The sequence below is a fragment of the Acanthisitta chloris genome, unplaced genomic scaffold (assembly GCF_000695815.1).
Source record: "Acanthisitta chloris isolate BGI_N310 unplaced genomic scaffold, ASM69581v1 scaffold6763, whole genome shotgun sequence".
NCBI classification, from domain to species: domain Eukaryota; kingdom Metazoa; phylum Chordata; class Aves; order Passeriformes; family Acanthisittidae; genus Acanthisitta; species Acanthisitta chloris.
Genome location: NW_008663174.1, coordinates 1,225 through 28,273, shown reverse-complemented (window position 1 = coordinate 28,273; position 27,049 = coordinate 1,225). Strand labels below are relative to the sequence as shown.

General features: G+C 40.6%; 1 protein-coding gene across 1 annotated transcript in view; it reads left to right on the top strand.

The window, feature by feature from the left end:
* Positions 1-4,274: 4,274 nt before the first annotated feature.
* The window catches only part of LOC103798619 (cubilin-like), a gene marked incomplete at its 3' end in the record, with an annotated part of 23,594 nt that continues 819 nt past the window's right edge, over positions 4,275-27,049 (top strand). Inside the window, exons 1-14 of the mRNA XM_009070893.1 lie at positions 4,275-4,445; positions 6,072-6,164; positions 9,255-9,293; positions 10,083-10,184; positions 11,088-11,191; positions 14,635-14,761; positions 16,179-16,347; positions 17,111-17,242; positions 18,411-18,506; positions 19,021-19,142; positions 21,335-21,521; positions 23,231-23,349; positions 24,742-24,976; positions 26,347-26,528. Of these exons, the coding sequence (XP_009069141.1) occupies positions 4,275-4,445; positions 6,072-6,164; positions 9,255-9,293; positions 10,083-10,184; positions 11,088-11,191; positions 14,635-14,761; positions 16,179-16,347; positions 17,111-17,242; positions 18,411-18,506; positions 19,021-19,142; positions 21,335-21,521; positions 23,231-23,349; positions 24,742-24,976; positions 26,347-26,528 (1,878 nt within the window). The remainder of the gene's footprint in view (positions 4,446-6,071; positions 6,165-9,254; positions 9,294-10,082; positions 10,185-11,087; positions 11,192-14,634; positions 14,762-16,178; positions 16,348-17,110; positions 17,243-18,410; positions 18,507-19,020; positions 19,143-21,334; positions 21,522-23,230; positions 23,350-24,741; positions 24,977-26,346; positions 26,529-27,049) is intronic.

Sequence of the window (27,049 nt, the reverse complement as noted above, 5' to 3'; positions counted from 1 at the left end):
CAGGAATGCATCTTAGAATCCCAGCTTCACTGAGAGCATGTTTGTCTTGTGCTTTTGTCCATGGACTGTGCTGTTGTAACTCAAACATTTTTAAATTACCACCTGGTATTTGGAAGCAAAGCACGCTGAAGGCACTGATATGTTTTATCATACCTAGATAGTAATAGATAGTTTTGATTAGTTCAAATGTTTGGCCTCTACATATTTTAGAAAAAAACCTAATCCCATTATTCTGTTTATAAATACTGTAATTTAAAATATGATTCTTCTCAGAATTAGTATTTTTGATTAGCATATTGACTGTATGTTGACCATAATTACCATGTCATGTTACTCATTCATTGCACATGCATTGTAAGGTGAAGCATGGGGTGAAGGAGAAGACTGGACATGTTCATGGAAGAAAACTCCTTTGAGAGTACTGAGTAATTCGACCTCTGGCTGAAGAGGTTCCCAAGCTGCAATGAACTGGAAGCTAAGAGAGTACCTAGGAGATGTACTCTAGGGGCATATGCTTCCCCCTTAATGAACCCTTCATTTCCTTCCTATCTGCTCTTGGCCACTGTTGGAGGCAGACTGCTGGCCTAGGTGAATCTTTTTCTAACTCCAAAAGGCCACTCTTAACTTCCTTATATTTGTATGAGGAGAGAATGCCAATACTTGTAGTCACAGCATCAACACACAGCAAATGCTTGATGGACTTAGCTCAGATTTAAGCCTCTTGATAAAAGCCAACAGTACAGAACAAAATGAATCTGAGGGAGGTTGTGCAGCCAGGTCTGGTCATGGCTTTAGGCTTATTAGTGAAGAATGGGGACTATGCAAATGGAAGTCCCTAAAAATAACTCCAGTGTATGTTAAAGCAATTGCAATGTGTTAAAAGGACTGGAATAATCAATAGAAAAGAACAAAGTCAATATAACTGACTGGAAACTTTTCATGAACCTAATCTCAGAATGAAATGGAAAGTAGGAAGCATCAAAGTGGTTGGTGGTTTGTGGAAATAATATGTGTAGGAAGGAAAATCAGAAAGAAGAACCAAGTCTCATAAGGAAAGTAAAAACCTAATGTGCGAAAACTGCCTTCATTGTGATAAAGGAATCCAGAGAGAATTGGGACGGTAGATCAATTCAAGCTGAAGTAGCTACCTAAATCAAAACTCTTATCTCTGTCATTTGCTATTAGAAACTTAAAAACTCAATTTCCTGGCCAGTTTAACTTCATTAGCAGGTAACTCATGGACTTTATCAACTGTATTGAGGGAGCAGAATCTTAAGCAGATGTCTGAGGGCAGTATGCTGAGAATGAAAAGAAATCCTTAAGGAGTGGTGTGGGAAATGGAGGCTTGCAGCTGCTGTGGTCCCTGGGGAAGGTGCTGGAGCCATAAAACTCTCTAGACGTACAGGAAGAGAAGGAAGGAATGATGGGTGGTTATAGGTAAAGGGCAGAAAGGGGAATGTTATTTTTCAGTCACCTCTGTTTAGTGAAACCTTGTGGTTGTTGATCCTCTACACAGAGCCTAATACCAGCTTAGTGCTTGTTTGTCTCAGAGTGATAGGGACACACAGAAAGTGCAGAGTCCAATACAGAACGTGGTTTACAACGTGAATTTGCACATTTGTAGCATGGAGGTAACAGTGCTACTTCAGATGTTGTGTGGTGCTTTTGAGCACTAGAATATTATTAGAAAGAGGAAAGATGAAAGAGAATCCAGGGAAGTGAAGAGGGAAGTACTAGGAGATTTGACCTCAGCTGAGGGAAAACTTGGGTAAATATGCTCTACTTCGGATTTAACCAGCAATGGGGCTGGATTTATAATCATTTGCAAATACTTAAGCCATAACATTGAATAGCAGGGATCTTTTTTTGTATAGGAAGAAAAAACAGATTATTTGTTTGCTTTCCATTAAAAAATCAGCCGGGTTTGGATTCATACAAATGGTTGCCTTTCCTCCCTTTAAAAAGGAAGCATTGTCACAAATTCATGTCATGTCCATGCATCTGAGCTTAATTCCTACGTGTAATTAATGCACATTGCATTTTTGGTCATGATCTGAATCAACTCTTGTCTTCTACACCAGCATCTTTGCATTGCAGGCATATACTGCTGGAGAAGTAGAGGGATACCACCATTTCATTTCACATGGCTACACAAGAGGTTGGTAAATTGTAGTCCCTGCCAGTGCAGGAAACGCTCTATTGCACTCTGCCAAATCTGCACACAACCTACACTCTTCAGAGATGTTTCCTGAACCATCATGCTAGGGAGGTAATGAACGACCTGTCCCAGGAGGAGGGGTTCATGCCAACTCTTCTTGTTAGAAAGAACAGTCCCTATTCTTGTGCCAGACATTTGCTGGTTTTCCATTCTGTTCCTCCAAAAATGATGTCTCAATCCAATATATTACAGTAAAATTAGAAGGCGTGGGCCTATTTTTCTCCTTAAGATGGTTTATAGATTTCTTAGTTTGGCCAGCCTAAGGTGCATTCACTAGGAATAAAGAGTACATTAACTAAAATCTGGAAGGTCTAATGAAGAGGAAAACAGTACATCATGCAAAAGGGTTAGGGGGATGTCCAGCACCCTCTTTCCATCCCATAATCAGTGCATAGTCAAAGTCAGCTGGTCTTCAGGTCAACCATTTTCTAAGCCATAAAGCCTTCAGGAAGAGAAGGTGAATTTCTTCTTGCTCCTTGCAAGCCTTCTTAGCTGACTCCTTAGCAGCCTTCTCCTCATCTTCTATGGTTTATTGCTCATTGGTGTATTGGAGTTAATTGGTTGGAAAGGGAAGCCTGAATCAAAGGCTGACAGGCAGCAGAGAAGGGCCATGCATACCCTGTATGCAAAGGAAATGAATAGAGAAAAGGAAGGATCTTGTGCACCACAGCCAAAGGTCAGGATGAAAACTGTCAGCATACAATGGACTTTCTGAAAGTAAGTTCCTGGAGTAGGCAGACATTGAGCCAGCCCACTAAGGAGTGCGGGTTTAGTTGGCCCATAGTTTATTCAAGTTGACACCCAGCTGACAGTTATACAAACTCAGTAAACTGTTAAAACAAAAAGCAAATCAAAACAAAAAGTAAAAAAACAACCCACCAGACAGACTTCAGAACTGACAGGAAGAATGTTAGAGGGCACTACTTTAATGGACAGTACCAGGATACCCCGAGGCAGAAAGTGTCGAGTCGACTAGACAGAAACATTGATAATTCATCTATGCTGTCCTATACCTGAACAGAGGTTTCAGGGCAAAGTGTATTAATAGTAAATATAAAAATGTTTAGGGACAGATTCTCAGTTGGTGTAAAATATCATAGCTCATTTGGATAGAATTGAGCAGTGATATTTCCAACAACTGGGGATACAATTCTGTATTTTTATGGAAACACTATTCCCTATGATGGCAAAGGACAACATGTGGAAATTTCTTATGTTCTGGCAGGAATGACTGATAGACAGTCTCCTGGACGCTGCAGGCTGCTGCAGAGCAGGTGAACATCCAAAGAACTGAGCTTCTGCCACAGCACCAGCAGGCACATGGGATGTGCTGTCTCCTGTGGGTTGAAGCTTCACCTCCACCCTTCCAGATCCTTAGGCAGCAGCAGTAACTGTTGGGTTATGTGCATCATGGTCCACGTGAGCACAAGGAAGGTGGTCAGCAGGCTGATGCTGTCCTGAATTCCAAGATAAGTTTCTGAAAATGCAGATAATAAAGTGAAATGACAATCTAGTTTTTATGCAAACAGTGGGAAATAGTGGAGGTAGTGGGATGCAGCTGATAAAATCTTGGACACTATAGTTATTCACAGTAAACGCCAAATTATTATCTGTGGCAGCACCACAAATATTAGCTGTACTGCTTCACATTCATGTTCACAGTCTGCATCTGTCTCTTTTTAAGGTGGCATTAATTTTTTTTTTCACCACATCAAATTTCTTCCCAGGTTGCTTTGACCTCGTAATGCTTCCATCTGTGAAAGCTGTAGAGTTCCTTCAATCTCCCATCTCCGGGGCAGGTCCTGCATATCTGTGGGACATCTGGAGATGACAAGTGCAAACTGGAGCAAAAAGGAAGGATGGGCAGGGTTATGAAGTGCAGGACCTCCGTGGCTTCCAGGAAGGTGTGGGGCTTAAAGAATCAGTGAATGGTGGCTGCTGTTACCTTGGAGCAAGAGCAGCTACAACTGTTGCTCTTCTTTTCTTCTCAGTAGAATTTTGAAATGTGAGCAACCTGAATAAGCTGTCTACTAAGTAAAAAGGAAAATAAAAAAGAATGGTAGTGTACCTTGAGGAAGCTCCTAATGCAAGGAAGAAAAACACACAGAGCTCCCCTAAACAGGAAGAAGAAGCACAAGAATATGGAGATTCTGGCAAAAGCAGAGGGGAGATGGGACATGGACTCTATCACAGCTTTCAGCAGCAACAGCCTGGGCCTCTGAGACAAGTACTGACAAGCATCTGGGTGGGACAGTTCTTTTAAGGAGGCTGTGAGGTTCTGCTGAAGGGTAGAGGAAAACAAGGTCAAGTTTCAAATTTTGGCTCTCTGAAAAGATTCATTTTCATTTTTCGGTTACTTCATAATTCCTCCTTTGGATTCTTCCTTGTACCCTGCAATGTCTACGTCTGGCCCTGAATTTGGTAACTTTAGTGTGTGCAACGAAGACATCCTGGATTTGCCTAACAAAGTGCACTCCCCTTGGTGTGGATCTCCCCAGCATCTGGGATCTGAATCACCCTTGAGTCAGAGCAACCATATTTGGTTCAAATTATGTTTTGCTGTTGTAATCCCTGAGACACTGTTTGGTACTGCTAACTTGTTTGTGTCATCTGCCCAATGAATTAGTGACTAGAAGCTTCTCTTTCAATACAAATATTTCTTGCCAGCCACTGTGGGTTTTATATGTGGGGCTGTGGGACTATTTTGGTAACAATTGAAGTCCTTCAGTGCTGCCAAATAATCTTTCCTTTATGTGGTGCAGTGTGTGGGTGAGTGAGCCATTTCTTCAGTAGCCTCCTGTAGGTTACAAGGTGCCTGGGGACACAGGGGTGCTCAGCTGTACAAAGGTCAAAGGTATAATGTTAAAATACAGTCAGATTTCAATTAATGATCCTGAAACCAAAAGACAAAAAAGAAAAATGCATTTAATGTCTAGAGGATTTGCATGCTGTCAATCTTTAATTAAGATATCTGAGATAAAGGTCACCCTTGCAAGACAAGGCAGCAGAATGGGCACCTTGTGAACAAGGAGCTGTGTGAGAGCAAAGGGCACCTGGACTTGCAACAGCACAATCCAGGACTGGAGGTTTCACTTCAGACACAGGGCAGCTGGAGGAGAGCAATGCTTTGGGCTGCTCCTGCTCCTGGGCTTTTAGTTGTGTTCTTCTTACTTACTGGATTGAGCTGTGAATCGAACCACCATGAAAAGAAGAGGCAGAAAAGAGCAACTTATGATGAGCAGTAAGTACCATTGCTTGCAAATGCTTTTGTTCGTATGGTGGCCTCTAAGTTCCAGTAATGGGAACAGAATGGCTTTACTGTAGCTCTTTTTTACATACTCTTTGGCAGATATGTGAAACTAAATGATCTTTCTTTTTTTTTTCCCATGGTACAGGCCTCGTTTGTCCTCAGAGCAGGGTAATTTAGTGTTCCATGCTGGCTCCAGCAAAAATATTGAATTTAGAACTGGACCACTGGGGAAAGTAAAAATTAATGAAGAAGACCTTGCAGAGCTTTTTAGCCAGGTGACATAGTTACTTTTCCTTAATATATTTTAATTTTTGGTTTTGCACATTAACAGTTAAATTGTCTTTGCAAGTATTTGATGTGTCTTGTATGACTGCATTTTATATTATCTATATCAGTAGTAGTCTAATATGAAAGTAAGCTATTGCAGAGTGGTAAAGTAATCATGTCATTGCAGAAGATAATTAAAAGATTAAATTGCGTATGTAGCAGAGCTCTCTGTATTTAAGTGGACTTTATGATAGTAAAGTCATGCAAGGACAAAACTTTCCTGAGCATTTGAAAAAGCAAAGTTTGTTTCACATTATTTCTGTTGTTTAACTTTAGGTGAGAGAAAGTAATGCAGAGATTCAAGAACTTAAAAAAGCCCATGGTGCCTCTCAGAACGTGTCCCAGCAGATTGTTCTGCTGACCTCCAAGGTAAGCCATACCCTCATGTTATCCTCCATCATTCCCAGTTTTCTATTCCACTCACTAACATTAACCAACCTAATTCATTTTAGTATTTCTGGACTCCAGGGAAGTGGAGCGGAGTCCACATTTCATAAATGTTAAGGGGTGGGGACACATTCCACTAGCCCAGGTTGTTTAAGACCCTATCCAACCTGGCTTTGAGCACTGCCAGAGTTGAGGCATCCACAACCTCTCTGGGCAACCTGTTCCAGTGTCCCACCACCCTCACAGTAAAAACTTTCTTCCAATTTTCTAATCTAAGTTTCCCCTCTTTCAATGTATAGCCATTACTTCTTGTCCTATCACTACAGTTCCTAACAAAGAGTCCCTCTCCAGCTCTCTGTAGCCCCTTCAGATACTGGAAGGTTGTTATGAGAGCACCACTAAATCTTCTCTTCTCCAGGCTGAACAGCTCTAACTCTCTCAGCCTGTCTTTGCAGGGGAGATGCTCCAGTTCTATTATCAGCTTTGTGACCCTCCTCTGGACTTGCATCCAACAGATTCATGTCCTTATGTTGGGGATGCCAGAACTGTATGCAGTACTCCAGGTGGGGTGTCACAAGAGCAGAGTAGAGAGAGAGTATCACCTCCCTCGACCTGCTGGCCACACATCTTTTGATGCAGCCCAGGACATGGTTGGCTTTCTGGGCTGTGAGCACACATTTCTGGCTCATGTTCAGTTTTTCATTAACCATCACCCCCAAGTCCTTCTCTGCAGGCCTGTTCTCAGTCAATTCTTCACCCAGCCTATAGCTGTGCCTGAGATTGCTGTGACCCAGATGTAGGACCTTGCACTTCACTTTGTTGAACTTCATGTTTGCATTGTTCCACCTCTCAAGCCTGTCAAGGTCCCTCTGGATGATCCATCCCTTCCCTCCAGCATGTCTACTGCACCACACAGCTTGGTATGACCAGCAAACATGCCAAGGGAGTACTCAATCCCACTGTCCACTGTCACTGACAAAGATGTAGAATAGTATCATCCCCAGCACCAACCTCCGAGGGACACCACTCGTCACTGGCCTCCACATGGACAATGAGCCATTGAACACAATTCTTTGCATAAGAACATCCAGCCAGTTCTTTATCTGCTGAGTGGCCCATCCATCAAGCCCATGTTTCTTCAATTTAGAGACAGGGATGTGTGTGGGACAATGTCAAATGCTTTGCATAAGTCCAGGTAGATGATGTCCGTTCCTCTGCCCCATTCACCAGTGTTGTAGCCACATCATTGGAGGTCATCAAATTTGTCAGGCATGATTTGCCCTTTGTAAATCCATGTTGGCTGTTACCAATCACCCCTTTGTTTCCCATGTGCCTTAGTAGTTTCCAGGAGAATCTGCTACATAATCTTGCCTGGCACAGAGGTAAGACTGACTGATCTGCAGTTCCCCAGGTCATTCCCTTTCCCCTTTTTAAAAATGAGGGTTATATTACCCTTTTCCCAGTCCTCAGGGACTTGACCTGACTGCCATGATTTTTCAAAAATGATGGGTAGTGGCTTAGCAGCTTTATCTGCAGCTCCCTCAGGACTCACAGATGGATCTCATTGGGTCCCATGGACTTGTGCACATTCAGGTTCCTTAGATGATCTCAAACCTGATCTTATCCTACAGTAGGCTCAGGGTCTTCATTCTCCGGGTCCTGGCATTTGCCTTTCTTGACTTGGGCAGCATGGCTAGAGCATTTGCTGTTGAAGACAGAGGCAGAGAAGTCACTGAGAACCTCAGCCTTCTATCTGTCCAGGGTAGCGAGGTCTTCAGACCTTTCCTTCCAGAGGGGGCCCATATTATCCCTAGTCTTTCTTTTGCTTGCAGCATATCTATAGATGCCCTTCCTATATATCCCTTAATATCCCTTGCCTGATTCTATTCTGTCTGGGCCTTGGCTTCCCTAACACTATCCCTAGCTTCTCATACAATTTCCCTGTATTCCTCCCAGGCCACCTGTCCTCATTTCTACCTCCTGAAAGCTTCTTTTTTTCCCCCTGAGTTTGCTCAGCAACTCCTTGTCCATCCATGGAGGCCTCTTGGGATTTTTGCCCAATTTCGTCCTTGTTGGGATGCATTGCTCCTGAGCTTGGAGGAAGTGATCCTTGAAAATCAGCCAGCATTCTTGGGCCCCTCTGCCCTTTAGGGCCCTATCCCATGGGACTCTACCAATTAGGTCCTTGAAGAGGTCAAAGTCTGCTCTCCTGAAGGCCAGGGCAGTGAGTTTGCATGAGTTTTAACAGCAGCTTGGAGTCTGTTTAATTGTGAGATACTTATGCAGAAACTCTGGAGACAATGGAAATATACCTGTAAATACCCCCATAATTTCCAGTTACAGTGGTTCTTCTTTTGTTCATTGTCAACATCTCTACAGACTATATCCCCTAATATTCATGGCAGTGTAATCCCACTATATACTGAAAAGGGATAATGTATGTTTTTGTAACTGTTACACAGACATTCCATTCCATAGGTGACATGGGCAATAGGGGTTTGAAGTGAAAGAAAAGACCTGTGCAGTAGTTTTCTCTCTTTACTTCTCCTGGGAATTTTATTTCAACAGAAGATTTTGAAACCGCTGTCTCATTTAAGTATCTTTTGTTACAGTGTTTCCACAAGTTCTTTATAGGAAAATATTTCGTAGTCTAAGAGACCTCCCTTTAGGGAAATTGTGCCAACATGTATCCGTCATATTTCCTGATGCAGTGTCAGCTTGCTGTGATATGGTGATCCTTTTCTTGGCTTTGGCAAACTGTGCCAGACCCTCATCCTTGCCTTCAGGAATACTCACATTCTTGGTGTGGAGCACCTCAATACATCTTTGCAAGACTGAGTCTTCCTTTTTGGAACCAAACTGAGATAAATTTAAGCTGTCATTTTCTGAACAGCCTAACCCACCAAAATCCCAGTGAACGGGGTCTGATTTCAAACTGATTGTTACCTGGCTTCACATACCAGCTATTCTCTTTTCTCAAAGGAAAATATTTTGTTAGCCTACCGACATTCAGCACATACCTCTGTGATCACTCTCATACCAAGCAAAATGTAATTTGCATTTCTTTTGCAGATCGCGAGTCTTGATAACAAACTTCAAAGCCTAGAGCAGGTAAGTAGATGGGAACCAAACTAGACACCGGAAAAGAAAGTCCTAGCTCTAAATAAATAAAGTGAGGTTTCAATGATTAAGTAGCTAAATGATTTCTTTCCTCTCATGCGTTCCTCAGGAAAACTTTTTTGGTAGCAGAAGGTAAAAAAATAAAAGTCAAGATTTGTGGAGGAGGTGAAATAACTTCTTAGAAAATATAAACTGTAGGAGCTTGCATTTCTTAAAGGACAAACAGTTTTACACTCAAAAACCACAACTAGGTATGAAGGAGAAGTAAACTCTTCCTTCACTGGTCTGTCAAGATGAAGACCAGAAAATTCAGACTGGATTTTATATTTTACTGGAAGTAGTTAATTTTCAACTGTCACCTGCTTCTCCAGTGAGCTTGTGAGAAACCACACCCACAGGTGCCAATAAACACAGTTGTTAGAAGAGTCACCCATGGAATCAAAAAGACAAGATAACCCTTCATCTAGATCTGTAGTCTGCTGCTGAAGAACAGTCCCAATTAATATTTACTTTTTACAAGGCTTTTCTCATCCTAACACTTGCAGATGGACATTCTGTGTATGACCAATCACAGTGTCATTGTGTTGTACAGGGATGAGTGAAACAGCTCCAAACCTTTACAAATTGACCTTGTTTAAAACAATAATTTAAAAAATAAAGGAAGGGGGTGATTCAGGGAAAAATGTTTTAAAAAAAAAAAAGGGGTTGTCTTGAAAATAAATGCTAATGTAACCCCAGCTAGGCAGTAACCTCATTTTCTGCTCTTTTCCTGGGTTTCAGGCCATCCAGAGCAGAGCCTGTAGTAGTAACCCCTGTCAGAACTCAGGGACCTGTGTAAATTCCTTGGATGGTTTCTTTTGTCTCTGTCCCAGCAACTGGCAGGTGAGTTTTTAGCCTCCTTGAATACAAGGTATGTATTTTAACTGTAAAGCTACACCTACTGTAATTGTGAATTTTAAGGTTGCTCAGGATAGGGTGAGATATACTGAGCAGCAAAGCAGCAGTATCACTCATTGTTTGGTTGGAGACCAACACATTTGCTTCTCAAAAATATCAATATTTGGAAAAAAAAGAAGCCCAAACCAGTGGGGCAGACCCTGCACTGTTATACAGAGGCGATGGCCCATGAAGTCAGTGATGCTTGGCTGTTCCCATAGTAGAGAATTAGTCTCTGTTTTCTGCTGAGCAGTGAACTGAACTGCATGCCTTGCTGTTGACCTTACACAAGGATAGAGAATGGGGGAAGGGATGGATACTTTTTCAGTCTCAAAGAAGTAAGACAAATAGGGGTGTAAGTAATCAATCCCATTCTGAGGATTTTAAATCCAGAGACTTTACTGGAAAAGGTTTTAATGGTGCTGTTAAATGCACTAGAGATGGAAAAGTTTTATCTTCTTCTCAAAGACTCTCAATATGAAAGATATCCCAGCAAGATTTGGGTCAAAATTGATGTGTTTTCAGTTGTAATAAAACAACATCTCATGATAGAAACAGTTTGAAAGAAAGTTTCCTGAGCCTTTTGCTACTTGGAAGGTAGGGGGGATGACAGTAAAGTGCTCTTCATATTCTTTCTACATCTGAAATATTTTATCCCCATCTGACTGATAAGGAGGGTCACAGAAGCACAGCTGAAAAATAAAGTTTTGTTATTATGTTTCATAAGGGAAGCTGTGTTGATAACAGTCCATGGTTTGTGTATCTTTGAAAACTATTAAACATTGGCTCTATGGTTTGCTTCATTTCTCAGTTATTTGGAAAATAAACTGGTTTTCCATTTCGTCTTAGGGCCTCCTGTGCTCAGTGGATGTTAATGAATGCCAGACTTTTGCTGGAACAGCATTGGTCTGCCAAAATGGAGCCACTTGTGTTAACACACCAGGCAGCTACAGGTAACTTCTCAAAACTAGATACAAAAATCCTGTGGAGAATACAATTTTTGTGCCCTGTATCATACCTGCAGCACAAATTCTAGGAATAAGTCTGTTTAATATCTGTGCACTATAATCCCTTGTAGCCTGAGAAAATATAAAATCCTTAATACACTATACCCCAAGCCCACTGCAGGCACAGAAGGCCCTCCAAAGCCATTGCCTGCTTTGACACCAGAAGGGCAGCAGGAACCAGACCCATCACACAACCATGCTGGTGGAGAAGACTGAAAATTGGAGACTGGCTCCAGTAACCCAGCCCCCACTGCATGTGCAGATGCTTTAATGGAAATTTAATGCACCATGAGATGTAGCTGAGGCAGTGAGGTATAGTGTGCTGGTCTGCAAGCAGCACTCACCAACACAGCCACCCACATTACTATCCCTCTGTTATCACCTACCCCACTCAATGGGAGCGAGGAGATGAAGGAGGTGAACAGTTTGGGCCCAGCAAAGGCTCTGAGTTGTTGGAAACCTCCAGAATATATGGCCAGTCTTGATCACTGGCATTCTCAGCACACCAGATAACTCTGAGAAATGCCTTCACCTCCTTCAGAAATACAGGCACTGCTGAGACAGCAGCAGAGTAAGGAATGCACAGTGCTGCCAGGCAGAAAGGGAGGAGAAATGGTGTCTTCAGCTGGCTGGCCAAGAGGATGCTTGGGGTCCCTGTGTGTGGGGCACATAGACAAGGCCCCTGGATCATATCCTTCTCTCACTGTGCCCAGCTCCTTAGCAAACATGAGCTTGCTTACAGGGCAAGCCAGCCTGAACATTCTGTGTCTTATTTTCCAAAATGTCAAGTAATCTGGTAAATAAATAAATCTCAGATATAATACAAAGCTATCCCTATGCAATGGGAACAAACAGGCTGGAGAGCATGCCACAGCTTTCTGCAAAGCATTTTGTCTTCTGCTTCGGCATGAAAATCGTAGCCCCCACAAATATCTGCTTAGTGTAACACTGGCTTGTAGTGCTTTGTCACTTCTTGGAAGAGCCTCACACAAAGGAAGTTCTCCAGCAGTGCTCCTCACGCTTCAGCATTAACACAGAGCCTGCTGAGGTGTTGCTGGTACATGATGCTTCCTGTAAGCTTTTCTTTGATTCTAAAGGACGTTTCTAGCTTGTCTGCAGCTGTCCCCAACACAGATATTTGTCAGGGAAATAACACGCAAAGCAGCCTGCCTTTATTTCTTTCTTACTGTGCTCAGAGAAGTGGTGTAGGGGTGTGTGACTAAATTAAGGTTTGAGAGGACAAACTCTCCGTCTTGTGTTGGTACAGTCATAATTGCTGGAAGTTTCTTCCCCAGTGTAATTCTTCTCCTCCTTGGTACTTGCTGCCTCAGTGCTTCATTGTACTGTCTTCAGCCTCCCTTCATGTACTGTCTTACTTATTTCTGAGTGCTTCCCAGATGCTAAATCCATCCCCAAGTATAGTGTGACATGTCTTTTTTCAACAACTGTGAGAACATTGCCATTTAGCTTTCTGGGACCCAGCAACCCAGGTCAGCCCTATCCTGCTCTGTGTAGTTATATACCCCAGCTTGAACTGCAGGTAAAGAAAAGGGCAATGTTTCACTTTCCATAGCCCCCAGAGATAACACCAGGTGACAGGCAGTACTGAATTAGGCAGCATGAAATGGAGCATAATGCAATCCTCACTCCCTGTTCAGCTTCTTTACCTTCATGCTTCAAGCTGTAACTCAGAAAAGCACTGAATTATGAGGAAAAAGAGCAGGGGTCCAGGAAACACCTTCCTGAATCAGAACCTTAAGGGGACATTGCATCAGCTGGATGAAAGGCTGTAAGAGTCCCCAAATCTTGTGTGTCACAAGCAAAATGACAGGGGCCTCATCACAACATGCCACCAGCCATGTGAGAGAACCAGGGCAGTGCTGAGCAGCAGTGCATCACAGTTTGGCTGAAGCTCCTTGCAGTGTGACCTACTTCTTGCAGCTGTTCTCTGAGAAACTTTAGATGGGTAGCAGATTAATTTTTGCCAGACTAGGCAGGAGACAGTGCCATTGTCCTCCTCCTATGAAGACAGTCAGACTGCCTTGCTGTGTCTTCTGGAGTTGAACATGAAGGTCTGAATTTACTTTGAACATAAAAACGTAATCTGGTTTCCTGACCCATTGCCTCTGTGCTTGCCCAGTCTGAGCTGCTGCACTGATGAGATGGTGTAGGTCTGTCTGCTGCCTTACAATACTGAACATGATGTCTTACAGTACTGCAGACTGCAGTTAAGCATTAAACTGTTGTGGGTTTTTGAAGCCTTAAGTTCATGTGGCTTGCATGTCCTGGGTGCAGTGTTTAGTTACTGGCAATTGGCTTATCAAACTGCTATTTCAACTGAGCATGTGACATGGTGGCAGAGATGGTAGCAGCTTATTGTATATAAATTGCTCCAAGGTCCAGCCAGCTGCAATACCCTGATTCAAATTCTGCAGAGAAATGCTTTTACAGAGTATATTCATTAGGCATCTTAGAATCAATCAAGGAAGGGTGTGTACCTGACATGTGGCTCTGTGAGATGCAGACATCACAGCATAAAGCTTGTATCCAAATGAGTCTCACTGTTTTAGTAAGAAGCTAGTGATCTGATAGGAGGTTTTCTGCAGGTTTCTTTATCTTCAGTTGTATTACAGAGCCTCATGTTTGGTCTGTGTGGAAGTAAAGAGCCAGAGAAAAGGGAAATGTTACCTAATGATTTAGAAGTTCTCAATTTCATTTCCACCATGTATGTCCAGTGCTGTACCTAAGGGTTGCCCTAAAAAGATGTGGTGCATCTGTCAGCTTGCAAGCCAGATCCTCCCTGTAGAATGCCTTTCTTCACCCACTACTTTGCTCTTCCCACCCCATCAGCCCCAAATGCCATCTCTTACTCACCACACTTACCTAAAAGCTAAGCTGCTGCTGAGACAGCAGCTGCCCCTTGTTGTGGTGTGGATGTAAAGGTACTCTGCTCTCTGGGACAGGTCAGACCTGGTATTTCTGCATATTGCTAGAGGTAGGATTTTGGGCACTTGGCATCATAAGAGGGTCATAAATGGAAACAGAAAGTTTAGGTGCTCTTTGACTGAAATGAGTTTTTCCAGGCTCATATTCTCTTGAAATCTCAGGTTAGATATTTCTTTTTTTCTGGGTTTCCACTTATGATGTAACAAAGGGCTGCAGGGCCAGTCATGGATATACACAAGTCCCACTTGATTCCTGAATCTCTGCTGAACAGGACACTTGCTTCTGTGTACGATTAGTAATGGGATTGTCAATACAGCTAAATAGATGGATTTCATAAGGAATATCCCATAATATGGAGAATAATTTCTTATTATGGCAATATATGATCTTTAACAGCTATAGAAAGACAAAATTTTGATTTTTCTGCCCACTTTCACCATTAGCTGCTCCTGTACTCCAGACACCTACGGGCCTCACTGTGCCTCGAAGTTTGATGACTGCCAGGAAGGATCTGAGACTCTCTGTGTGCATGGCCTCTGCATAGATGAAGAAAGGGATCAACACAACAGGGTAAGGAACAACATCTAGGCCTCATTATACAGCACAGTATGAAGAAGCTACAAATAATGCTGAGCATCACAAAACTGTGTAGCCCACACTGCTGATGAAGAACAGCAAGAAATGCCACTGTGTGACATAATATAACCTCTCTGTTTTCCCAAGGATAGCAGAAAAATAAAAAATGTCTTGTGTCTTGTTAGAGGTACTTTCCACAGGATTAAATCTAGTACTACATCCACAGGGAGCTTGGAGCTTCTCCAAAAAAGTGAAAGTCTTATTTGAAATATTATATTCTTGCTGTTCATTATTTGGGGAGTTCTAAGTTGCTAGAATATTTCAGTACCTAAAGGATTATGAAGGACAAACACCACGAACCTTATTTTTTTCTGGGAAAAGGTGTATCAGTCAAACATGGCAACTGAGTGATTGCTGCTCATATTTGGTGCTCCTCACTGTCAGTAGGACGTGGTCTCTGACACCATGCCCAAGCTTTCCAAGTGTGTGCACTGAGTGGATGCTAGCACACACTTGAATGCTCTTCTGGATCAAGCCAGCTCATTCATTTGGGAGGGAATCCAGGTACAGGGTGTTCACTTCAAAGGGACAGATGGAACATGCCAGCCTTGGCTCTTTCCACTGAGAGGACTCCTCCAAAACTACACAGCCCAGCCTGTGCTCCTTAATACTCCTATACACCCATGTACCATTCCAGTCACACCACATATTTTTTGTGCTATGTTATAAAATAATTTCATTGCTCAATTTGTAGATGTTTCACAACTCGTCACTTGTTTTCTGCTCCATTTTGTGGAGAAAGCTTTTCAAAAGGGTTCAGTGTTGGCTTAACTGTGTCTGCTCATGTGACAGTCAACAATAAAGCTCCCATTAACTTTAATTGGACCAAAACTGGATAGATGCTGAAATCTGGCCATTAGTAAAGTTTACTAGAGAGAAAATTGTTTTCCCAAAAGAAAATGTTTATTTCCTATTTAATGTCAGTGCTGCACATTGCATAGATTACTGAAAAGTTTGATTAAAAGAAAACAGCTAAGCTTATTTCAGGTTGCTACACTGATCTGTTTACCCTGGTTAAAAAGCAAGATGATGAGTTTTAATTATGTTTATGTACAGCTCATAATTGCATTTCATTTCCTCTGGGAGCTTTGGGGTAAACTACAGATTTCTTTTATAAACCCAATGTATGAGCCTAAGTTATCTAAATAGGTAAATTCAGAGGAAGAAACAGACTGAGAAAACTACCAAAGGAACTTATAAAACAGAATGTGCAATCCATGTGATGCTTTGAAACTTTTTTTGCTGTAGTTTAAAAGATGATTTATAAAATGAGCTCTTCCTGCCTTTTTCTTGGCTATTCTAAATGTCTTAAATATTATTTTTTTAAATGTGATTTTTTTTTCTGTGGCAGCCCAAGTACCGCTGTATCTGTGACGCTGGCTGGATGTCTCCTCCTGGCAGCCCTGCCTGCACTGCTGATATAAATGAATGCAGCCTCCCTAATTACCCATGTTCACAGGATCCACATGTGCAGTGCTACAACACTCTAGGCTCCTACTCATGTGGTCCCTGCCCCTCAGGTATCACATCTTTCCACACTCTCAGGTGGGAGGGGGTGGCAGTAGGTGCTACTGCCTGTGTGCCATAAGTACACAGAATTCAGATGAGAGCAACTCCGTTAAATGCTTTGGTCTATATTCTAGAGAATAAGTACCTGCAGCTCATGACTTATCTAGATAACACAGGCACTGGAGTCTAATGCATGATTTATCCCATCCTAAACTAAGGATCTAAAGAGGTCTGATGTACCTTTATGTTCACAGGTATCTTCATGTCCATCATGTCCTATCACCTTCATGTAATAAATACGTCTGCAGTACTTTTATATCCTTATACTTACTGCCCTAAGGCAATATAAAACTCTGATTGTCCCCTCAAGTCATATAACCTATGATTCCTCTTCCTGAGTTGGGCAAGTGGTGTCTATGGGAGGAGTCTTTGAAAAATTTAACTGTAGTTACAATAAAGCTTTGCTACAAATTGTAGGTACGTGAACTAGATCAGAACTGCCTCCTCTTTAGGTAAAACTGCATTTGATTCTGGAATATCCTGAATACAGTTAAAATGAAACATTCTTGCACACACATCTCCACCCTGTTGTGTTTGTAACCTTTTTGGCAGATCAGTATTCATTTTTATCAGTTATGAGAAGGACAGGTCTTCTCGTGTGTTAATGAAGTGAAATTCAGAAGTTGTATTTTTGTGCTCTATAAAAAGATTTAGTCAGAGAAGAAAATGGAAAGGCATTTTCTATTTTAATGTCTTTTCTCTGATGCTTTTTAGGCTGGCAAGGAAATGGCTTCACTTGCCGAGACATTGATGAGTGTGCAAGCAATAATGGAGGCTGCTCAACAGCACCAATGGTTCAATGCATCAACACGATGGGATCCTTCCGCTGTGGGCTCTGTCCACCAGGTGAAATGGATTTCTTGTTGATAAACCTATGGAAGGGCTTAAAATATGAGTATATTTTCTGTTAGATTTAAAGTGCTGAAAATTGGTTTTATAGAAAGAAGTATCACATACACAATGCATTACTGTAATACAGAATGCAGATTCCAAGTATATTCAAACTGCTTCAGCTATTAATGAATATTTTATAGAGTATATCTCTAATGATGATCCTCTCAGATGTGTTTCTCTTGTAGCCCTTTCCAGTGTTAGAGCCTTGATTTGATGAAGTACTTACTTTACAAGATCATTAATGGGAAACAAGGATTGCATAATTATGATAGTAATTTCATTGTCTGTATTAATTGAAAGAGTATCCTCTGTGTCATAAATCAGCTGGTTTGTCTGTCATAAAAAGAAAGCCTTGATAATTGTCACGCTCTGAATGCTCTAAGGAGGCAGCGTTTCCATCGCAGTACAGGTCAAGCAATGGAAGTTGTGACTTACGTCCTTATAATCTGTGGTTTATGATTTAAAATGCTTTCTGAAATGCATGCTATTGATACGGGAAATACTATCAGGAAAATGTCATTCTAATTGACCTTTTGATTGCTATTTAAATGGCAGTAGACTGTAGGTAGTGAAGGCTCTCAGTCACTGAGCGCTGAAGGGCTATCACCAGGCTAGGAATGTGGACTCAGACAAGTTGTGTTTACACCAACTCTGGACATGCAAAGTCGTGCTGCAGTGCTTTGGTCCTACTGAACATTCTGAGAGGAGCTGGATGTTGTGTCTGAGACCCACGGGCAGCTCTACTGTGCAGCATGAAGCCTGCATGTCATTGGGGCTGGCTGGGTGCAGATGTATGGGGAGGGCAGCACATGGTGGCTGAGAGACATGGGCTTCTATGGCCTCATTGACCTCACCCATATTTGACAAACACTAATATACCTTTTGTTTTCTACAGCCATGGGAGGATTTATTTACTATCAAAATCCATCCCTGCAATACAGAAACTGCAGTAAATCTGCCAGGTTTTACATCAGTGGCTATCTAAACTTTTTCTTTTTAACTGTAGAAGACTATGATTTTTCACCATAAATTAGCATTCTGCTTGCCAGTTGATTATTTTGCTGCTGATTCTCAGAGAACATAGTTTGTTACAGACTAACTGAGATTTACCTCTGAACAGGTTATGAGGGAGATGGACAAACATGTACCCAGGTTGATATCTGCTCAATAAATAACGGAGGGTGCCATCCTTTGGCCACTTGTACCTCAGCTCCAGGTATGATGCTTTCTTAAGGACTGCAAGTGTGAATCTCAAGGAGGGTTTGCTTAGACTGAATTCACTTTGTATCAACATATCTAGATTGCAGCCCCTTCTCCACAGTCATTTTTGCCTCACCCAAAGGACTTTACAGGCAGATAAGCTAAAGCTAGAAGGTCTTTCCACAAACACTGACAGATTTAGGCTCCACCAAAGAGCAGACTTCGTACTAAAAATGTGGAGACCTCCACCATTTTTCTTTGATGCAATTTTCCAATTATACAGCTGCTTTTACTGTTCCCCTTTCCATAAATACCCTTTGACCTTGAACTTTCAGGTACCCATAGCAAAACAACACTAGGGATCTTTCCATGATCAGACTGGGCGCTGACCAGAGGAAGTGTCAAAAGATCAAATAAATTAGAATTATATAAAGATTCTGCTTCAAAACATCAAGGATGTATAACGGTCATAGGTATTGTCATTGTAACAGGGACTGAATTACCTTCTGTATCTTGCCTTATCTCCCAAGGGCCAATGCCATTTTGTTCCTGCCCATCTGGGTACACTGGAAGTGGATATGGGCCAAATGGGTGCTCTCCTCTCAGTGATATCTGCCAGCTGCAAAACCCTTGTGCAAACGGGCAGTGCTTGGTAAGTGCTGTGCTACTCACAGTTAGTGACAACATTGTGTAGTTATAACTGGTAATGTCAGGGAGACTGGTGAGACTGAAAGCTGAGTGCAGACATAGTAATGGTGGTGAGGCAACATCAGAGGGGAGTGTGAGATCAGTGGACATACCTGGGGAAAACTAAGTGAGTTCCAGGGCACACAAGCCATTTCTTTGTGTGTGAAGTAGAGGCAACTATCTTGGAACTAATGACCTGAGAGGTTATAGCTGGTATTCCAGGCTACTGATGGAATGTTGGGTAGAACTGATAAATGACTGTTCCTCCTGGGACAGGGAAGTAATTTACCACCCTAGATCATGGAGAAATTACCCATAGTAGCAGAACCAGTACCTCCACTGACCTTCAGAAGGTTAGTATCCAGTATAGCTTATTATGTGTTCCTAGGCTGATCTCTTGAGAGCACCCCCGGAGTCTCAGGCTGTTTATATGGATATGGAAAGGGTCCTTCCAAGGAATTGATTGCACCCCTGCTGGTAATTGAGTGTTTTGGACCTTAGCTGATTGGTGGTGTGAATTCATTCCCATGCACAGCAACAATTGAATTTATCCAGATGGATCCTGTGAAGGCTTTTTTGGCTTCCTCAGTGGAGTGTGCTATGCCCAGGGAATGCTGCAGACCTGGAGATTTTAGTAATTCTGTTGTTGAGGATATTTATGATGATGATTTTGGAGAAATGTTCACAAATGCTAAATTTGTTGTTCCAGTAGAGTCTTGTCCCATTGTTTCACCTTGGTCTGTGTATATCTTCCTTTTGATTGTCCTTGGTGGCACGGGGAAAATGGGACATATAGATAAGGATATGGATTTTGCAGTGTTAGGTTAACAGCTGGATTTGATGACCTTAAGGGCCTTTTCAACCTAAATGTTTCCATGATTCTATGGTATCTTACATTTCCCTTTTTCCATTTTCTCTGTGAAATGTGATGATCCTCTCACCTCCATTCCACTCCTTACCAGCATTCCTCAGTCTCTCCTCTGTAGATACCTATTGTGTCTTCACTCAGATATGGGCACAAAAGGCCCTTTAGATATCTAGTCTACTTTTTATGACTATTTAGAAACCATTCATTTAAGTCGGTCTGTTAAGAGATATGGCATCTTTCCTTAAATACATCCTAACATACAGCACCAGGCAATCATGGCTACAAACTACTACCTAAAGAAAATTACAGTCAGATACTTTATTAATTGGACTACAGAAGCATCTAATAAAATAGAGGAATAGCAGAGCTGTATTTGGCCAGCAGAATGACAGAGGAAATGTAATGTTAATTAAATATCAGACAACACAGATCAGAAAACACCTTTTCACCTTCTAAAGCAACATTCGGAGCCCTAAATACACATCAAAATCCTCTTCCATCATACTGAAGATCTCTGCTTGGGAGACAGAGGACATGAACAGAGAATGCAAAAGGAAATAGAGAATGTAGTACATTGATTATATGTCATCAAAGATGGGATTGTAGTGTGTGCCTTGGAATACCATTTCTGCTTGACCTGTAAAGATTGGGTCTATAAAACAAGAAATATAAGGTAAGAGAACATATGAAATTAAAACAGTTAGAGATATGGAAAGACTTGATTACAAGGAGAAATAGAAAAGGTTGAGGCAACAGAAATGGAAACGAGACATACAGAATAAGGGATAATGCCAAAAAGGCAATGAAATTGTTCCTATTTGACATTCCTCAGGATCAAAATGAAAGTTAACAGCCCATGTAACTGCAGTACAGACTTCCCAGAGAAAGGGCTTGAGAGAAATGATTCATAAACCAGTTATCTTGACTTGCTATTTATAAGATTTTGATAATATGATTGACTTGGTTCTAAAGTGATCATTCCAAACCCACAAAAACAGTTTTCTGAATGGTTAAATAAATACAGATTTTGACTTTTTAGAAAGTAATTTGAAAGAGCCCTGCAAAGAAATAATAGTAAAAAAATGAAGCACTAGATAATCTGATTAGGCTTTAGGTTTATTTTGGTATTCACCAGTGACCATCAAGGCCAATAAATTTCAAAGGTTTTATTTCTTTCCTCCAATATATCCTTATAAAATAAGTGTCAATATCAGTCTTTCTGCTGACTACATTTATTCCTGTAGGTGATTCATGCTCAATAAGCTTATTTGATATTTTTATACCTGTAGGCCACAATCTCTGGATATTTCTGCCTGTGTAATGCAGGCTGGACAGGCCCTAATTGTACGGAGAACATTGACGAATGCATTAGCAACCCATGCCAAAATGGGGGGACCTGCATTGATGGGGTCAACAGCTACTCCTGCGAGTGCACCAGTGCCTGGACAGGACCACAGTGCCAGACTGCCCAGCAAGGTACAGCCAGGACCTCCTCCCCAGGAGAAATGGGACACCAGGCTTCAGAGAGTAGATGCTTGGTGTACAGGATTAATATGTGAATAAGGACCAAGTTATGATGGGAAAAACAGTGGTGGATTACAGGTCCCAATCCAATTTCCCTTGAAGTCAGAGTTTTCCATGAGTTTTGTATATAGCTGCCTTGTTTAGCAGTAGGATCACACCAATGAAATGGATCTGCAGGCCCACTGGCCTTGGCTTGACACCAGATATCCTAAAATTGGATCTCTGTTCTTGAGAATGTGGTCTGGTAAACTGGTTGGGAAAGAGGATCAAGTATAAGGAGAACAAGAACATATATTGATGTTTCTCTTTTGTGCATACTGTTTAATTTGTTGTGAAGCTGAAAGGTCCTGACATTTTTAGTCACATGGGAAAAGCAGAAAATGTTTTCAAAGAGAAATTTAACAGAAGAAATATTAACCATGAAAATGGAGGACTTTTAGTTTCATAGAGTGACTGCAAGCTACTGCCTTTAACATTTCTTCTTAATATCACTTTTTCTGTTTGTTTGGAATATTTTTGCCATTAATTTTAGTTAACTAGGGTCAGGATAGCATTCCAGTGAGTGTCGCTGGGGCAACAGGGATGGCTTGTTTTTATTGCAAGCTCCTGTGAAGAAAGGAGATTAAATTTTCAGAGAATACATAATGTAAAACTTCCACTGATCTCCTGTGAAATCTGCATCGTTTTAGAGCTACTTCAGGCTCTTTCCCATTTGCCTTAAGGATCTCACCAGTAATGCTTTATTATTAAGTCCACATGGGAAAAAAATTATTTTTAACCATCCATAATGAAGGGATAAAAAACCAGTTTTTATCCAATGAGAAATCTTAATGTACCAACTGTTCTTTTAGTTTCTAATCAAGGAAAAAAATAATATATTCTATGACATGATAACTTTGATTCTGGTTGACAAACGGTGAAATGTTTTAGATGGACACTTAAAACAAAATTCCATTCCATTTCCCACTTCTTGAAACAAAACAGTTTGCTGAGAATTTACTATTTCTTTAGCATCAGTTCAATGTTAAACTACAGCTGCTTGTTGTACACTGTGGCTATATGTGCATTGTATTTTGGCTGCTTTATAGACATATTTTTCTGTAGCTGTTTGGGATTCCCAGTTCTCAGCTCCTATGCTTTGAATTTTCCAGTGAGAGAAGAGACCATGATATATCATGAGAGGTATTATCAGGCCTAGGAAACTGACTAAAAATAATAAATTGGACAATAAAACATCTTAAGGATAGCTATGATGTACCACTACTGAGAAAGACAATTTTGCATCATGTTAGCTTCAAAATGTTATTTCATCATAAGGGAAAATTTAAATTTTTGATCTGGAGGTAGCCTTCTGGAAAGTGAAGGAGTTTATGGACACTGTCCTGAGACAGAATCAGCATCATTTGGCAGTATCCACATACTCCAGCTGAAATTATTTGTCCTTTTTTTCCAGGAACTACTTTTTCACAGGGAATTTGCTCTTTTTTTTTGAAATGCCATTCCACATTAGAGGAAATGCTGAAGAGTCTTTTATAGAAGTATCTTTCACCTTCATTTTAAATGTTTAAGAAGTCAAAGCTGTGCTAGAAAGTTAGACCTTGTTCAAGTCTGCATTGTGATAGCACAAATTAACCTTTTTAACTTTCTATCTTTTTCTGCAGTTTGTGGAGGATACCTCTCAGGCTCCAGGGGGACTTTCAGTTACCCTAACAACCCCAACAGCCAGCAGTACAGCAGTGGGGTCAGCTGTGCTTGGGTTGTTCAAACTAATCCCAACAAGGTAAAATAGAGCAAAACCCTCACTCTGCAGGACTTCTCAGCTCAAATGTGGGGCAAGTCTGAGCAAATGTGACTATCTTCATGCCACATGTTCGAATAAATAGTTTTTCAAAAGAATAAGTTTCAGATCCTCACAAGCCTCCAGACTCCTTAGTCTAAGAATTTGCTTGGGTTAAATTTTCTAGGTTTTTCATATGCAGCTGTCGATTAGAGTTTATTCACCTACCTCCAGCTAGAGAAGATACGTGTCCCACATTGCTTTAGAATGTGAGCTGTGAATAGCTGCATGAGAAAAGCTCTGCCCTGATGGGCTCCATAAGTGGTTCATGACCTAAGTGACCCCTGAACAATTTCATGTTTCTGATTTCTGAGTGCCAGAAATGTGGAATGCTGAATTCATATTGTCAATGGCTTTGTGTAATAATTTGATATTTTTAAGGATTAATTTAAAAAGTAATTTTAAAGGTATTTAAAATGAAACTTTAAATGTATTCCTTAACTTTTTTTAAAATGTATATTCTAATTCAGATTTGCAACCAACAATTCCACTTGTATTATAAATAACAGCTACAAAATATGTTACTTCTCACTTCAACATAGAAGTTCTTCTATTTTTGACATATTGTGGAATGAACTAAGTAGTTTTATAAAAGAGTGTTTGATAGTGGTTTATACAGCATTACATATATATATATATGTATCTGGCATATCCTCAACTTTAAGCCTGGGAGCCACTACTGTCTTCAGCAGAGCATATTAAAGAACATCAGTGAAGAATCTGAACAAACTTAAAGCTGTGTTTTCACTAAGTAACCAAAGTAGGCTTATGAGACACTGATGTTATACATGCAAAAATGGATATTTTAATCTTTTAACTCCCATGACAATACTTTCAACCACAGCAAGAATGAGAAACACTATCTGATAAGAAAACTGCCATGGGAAACCTGGAATAAAGTATTTTACACTGTATTTCATGCCTTTCACATGACTTGAAATATCTACATATGTATTTCACACATATGACACATACAGGCAAATGGTCTCAATTATTATTTTATAGAAAGAATGCTCTTTCCAGAAAATGTCACTGTGTAAATATTCATATCTATCTGTGTCTATCTATCCATGTATCTATCTGTCTATGCATCTATCTGTCTCTCTCTTTCTCTCTCTCTCTCTCTCTATCTTTTCCCTTTCCTTTTGACACATAAGATTCTTTAATATCTTCTGTGTTTGAACTGTGTTTGAACTTTTCAGAGCATGGCATAATGGCTCTAAAGATCATAGATTCTCACAGTTGCATGAACACATATGTCTGCTTTATACAGTTTCTGCATAAACAGTGTCTCAGCAGATGGAAAAAAACAGATTTCTTGTTTTCTTGTATTAGATTCTGCATGTTACTTTCCCATTTTTCCAACTGGAGGCAAGCAATGAGTGTAACTCTGACTTCCTTCAAATCCATGATGGGCCTTCAGCATCAACACACATGCTGGGAAAATACTGTGGCTCCTCAGCTCCTGCAGAGCTTTTCAGTTCTCACAACTCTCTGTATTTTTGGTTGTACTCAAACCACACCATTACAACTGGAGGTTTTACTGTTCATTGGGAATCTCGGGATCCTGGTAAGTTTGATGAAATGTCAAGTAATTTAGCATCTTTGTGGCTTTGGTGCACAATGAATGACTTGTTTCCTCTGGTTAGGAAACAACAGGAGCAGAAAGTCAATATTTTACAAGGGAGTGAGGCTGAAATGTAGACACATATGTCACTTTGAAATATTTAAAACTCCAGCTTTAGTTCTCTGCATGAATAGCTTTCTGCTGTTTTTTCAAGGCTGTTTTACACCTCTTGTTAGGAATGCCCCAAAGAGCATGTGTTCCTGGAGATGCTGTTCTTCTGATCAGTTCTCTTTCCTCACAGAAGTATCTTGTACTTCGAGCAGACAAGTTGATTTTGTTTGCCACTGACAATTTACAACATGCTAAAGAGTCTGAACCATGCTTTCCAAACATGATAGATTGTTGGGAATTTGATTTTAAAGTGTGTGTGAGCTTTTTGTATGATGTATCTGCCAGAATTCTTGGTAATGCCACTTGGGTGATTCCTCCAGGTGGTGTGGCAGAGCATTTCTAGAGTTAAACTCCAAACCATCTTGTCTAACATCAAGCTCATGTCAATGTTCTGTATATTACCTAGGAACAAAATACTGCATTGGGTTGTGTCTTGAAAGAACCATAGAGTAAAAAAATACAGAAAATTCAGAGAGGGAACAGTTTCCTTATTTCTAGAAATATTTCTTGAAAATCTTTTCATGTGATTTTTGGCGTTTTGCATTTTTTCTTTCAATTGCCATTATTAGATAGATAATTACTAATTGACAAATATGGATACTGAAAGGTGAAAGCAGTTCTTTTTTGAGAAAAAAACCCCAACAATAAAAAAGCAAAGAGGGAGAGCAGTAGAGATGTGATTAAATTAGCTATTCCTTAGGTATAACACAGAAGTTATCCCTCCCATTCTTAACTGTTGCACTGAGATGGATGTTGTTTTATTACAGGTATATAAAACAACCTTAGCTGTAATTAACTTTTTCTTTTTTTTGTGTTTTAAATGAAAACAATCTTGTGCTAGGATTAAAAAAAAGGGGGAACTATTTATGAAGTACAGATAGTCAGATTAATTTTGTAAATTTGATCCAAACAGTGCTTCTGACCATTCTCCTTAATGCATTCTTGTCACAACTGGGAAAGAATCTTTCTTTCACTGTGCAAATGAGCAAATATTTGAAGTTCTGCTTTTAAAATTGAGTTACAGAATGAATTGTAATCTTTAAAAAAAAAAGTAATTTTCTTGTTTGCTTGGATTGAGCTTTGTTTTTTAAAATTTATACTGGACCCCAAAGTGTTACCTAATTTTGAGACTACTGGACAATTCATCTCATGACCTGACATGTGGTGTTAAAAACTGTGTTCTTCCATGTCTTTTTTGTTAGAATGTGGTGGTCAGCTGACAGGTACTTATGGCTCAATAAGCTCTCCAGGATATCCTGATAACTATCCTGTAAACAGAGATTGTTTCTGGACCATCTCAACCAGTCCTGGCCTCCTCATCACATTTGCTTTTGGCACACTAAGCCTAGAACACCATGAAAACTGCAGCTATGACTATTTAGAGGTAAAGTGTAACTGTGAATCATGACAACATTTGATGACTATGTTACTGCAAAACAAGGTACTTCAAAACTTTTTGTATGTACAGAAGGGGACTGTTGGAAAATTTAATCCTGGGTTGAAATGCTCATTTGTACTTACATATTCTGGCAATCCATGCACAATCAGACACAGGCAGTATAATGGAAAGGCGATGAGATCTTGCTCCACTAAAGTCACTGGAATTCTCATGACTAAAAAGGATGGGATTCATGCCAAGTATCTGGGGGGACATTTTCACTTTCTTACAAAGCTCAGTCTCCAAACTCCTTCTCAAATGTTAACCTCCAGAGAATTCATCAGCCTAAGGGAAATGATTCAGGAAGAGGTCTAAGATTAATAGATTCATATCATAGTACAGTCCATGTGTGAGCTTAGGGCTTTTTGTCAAGTGCAGTGTAATGCTTACAGAATTTACCAATACCTATTCATGGAAATAAGAAGCTGGTTCTGACTAGCATGTTCTCCAAAGCTATGCAATGCAGA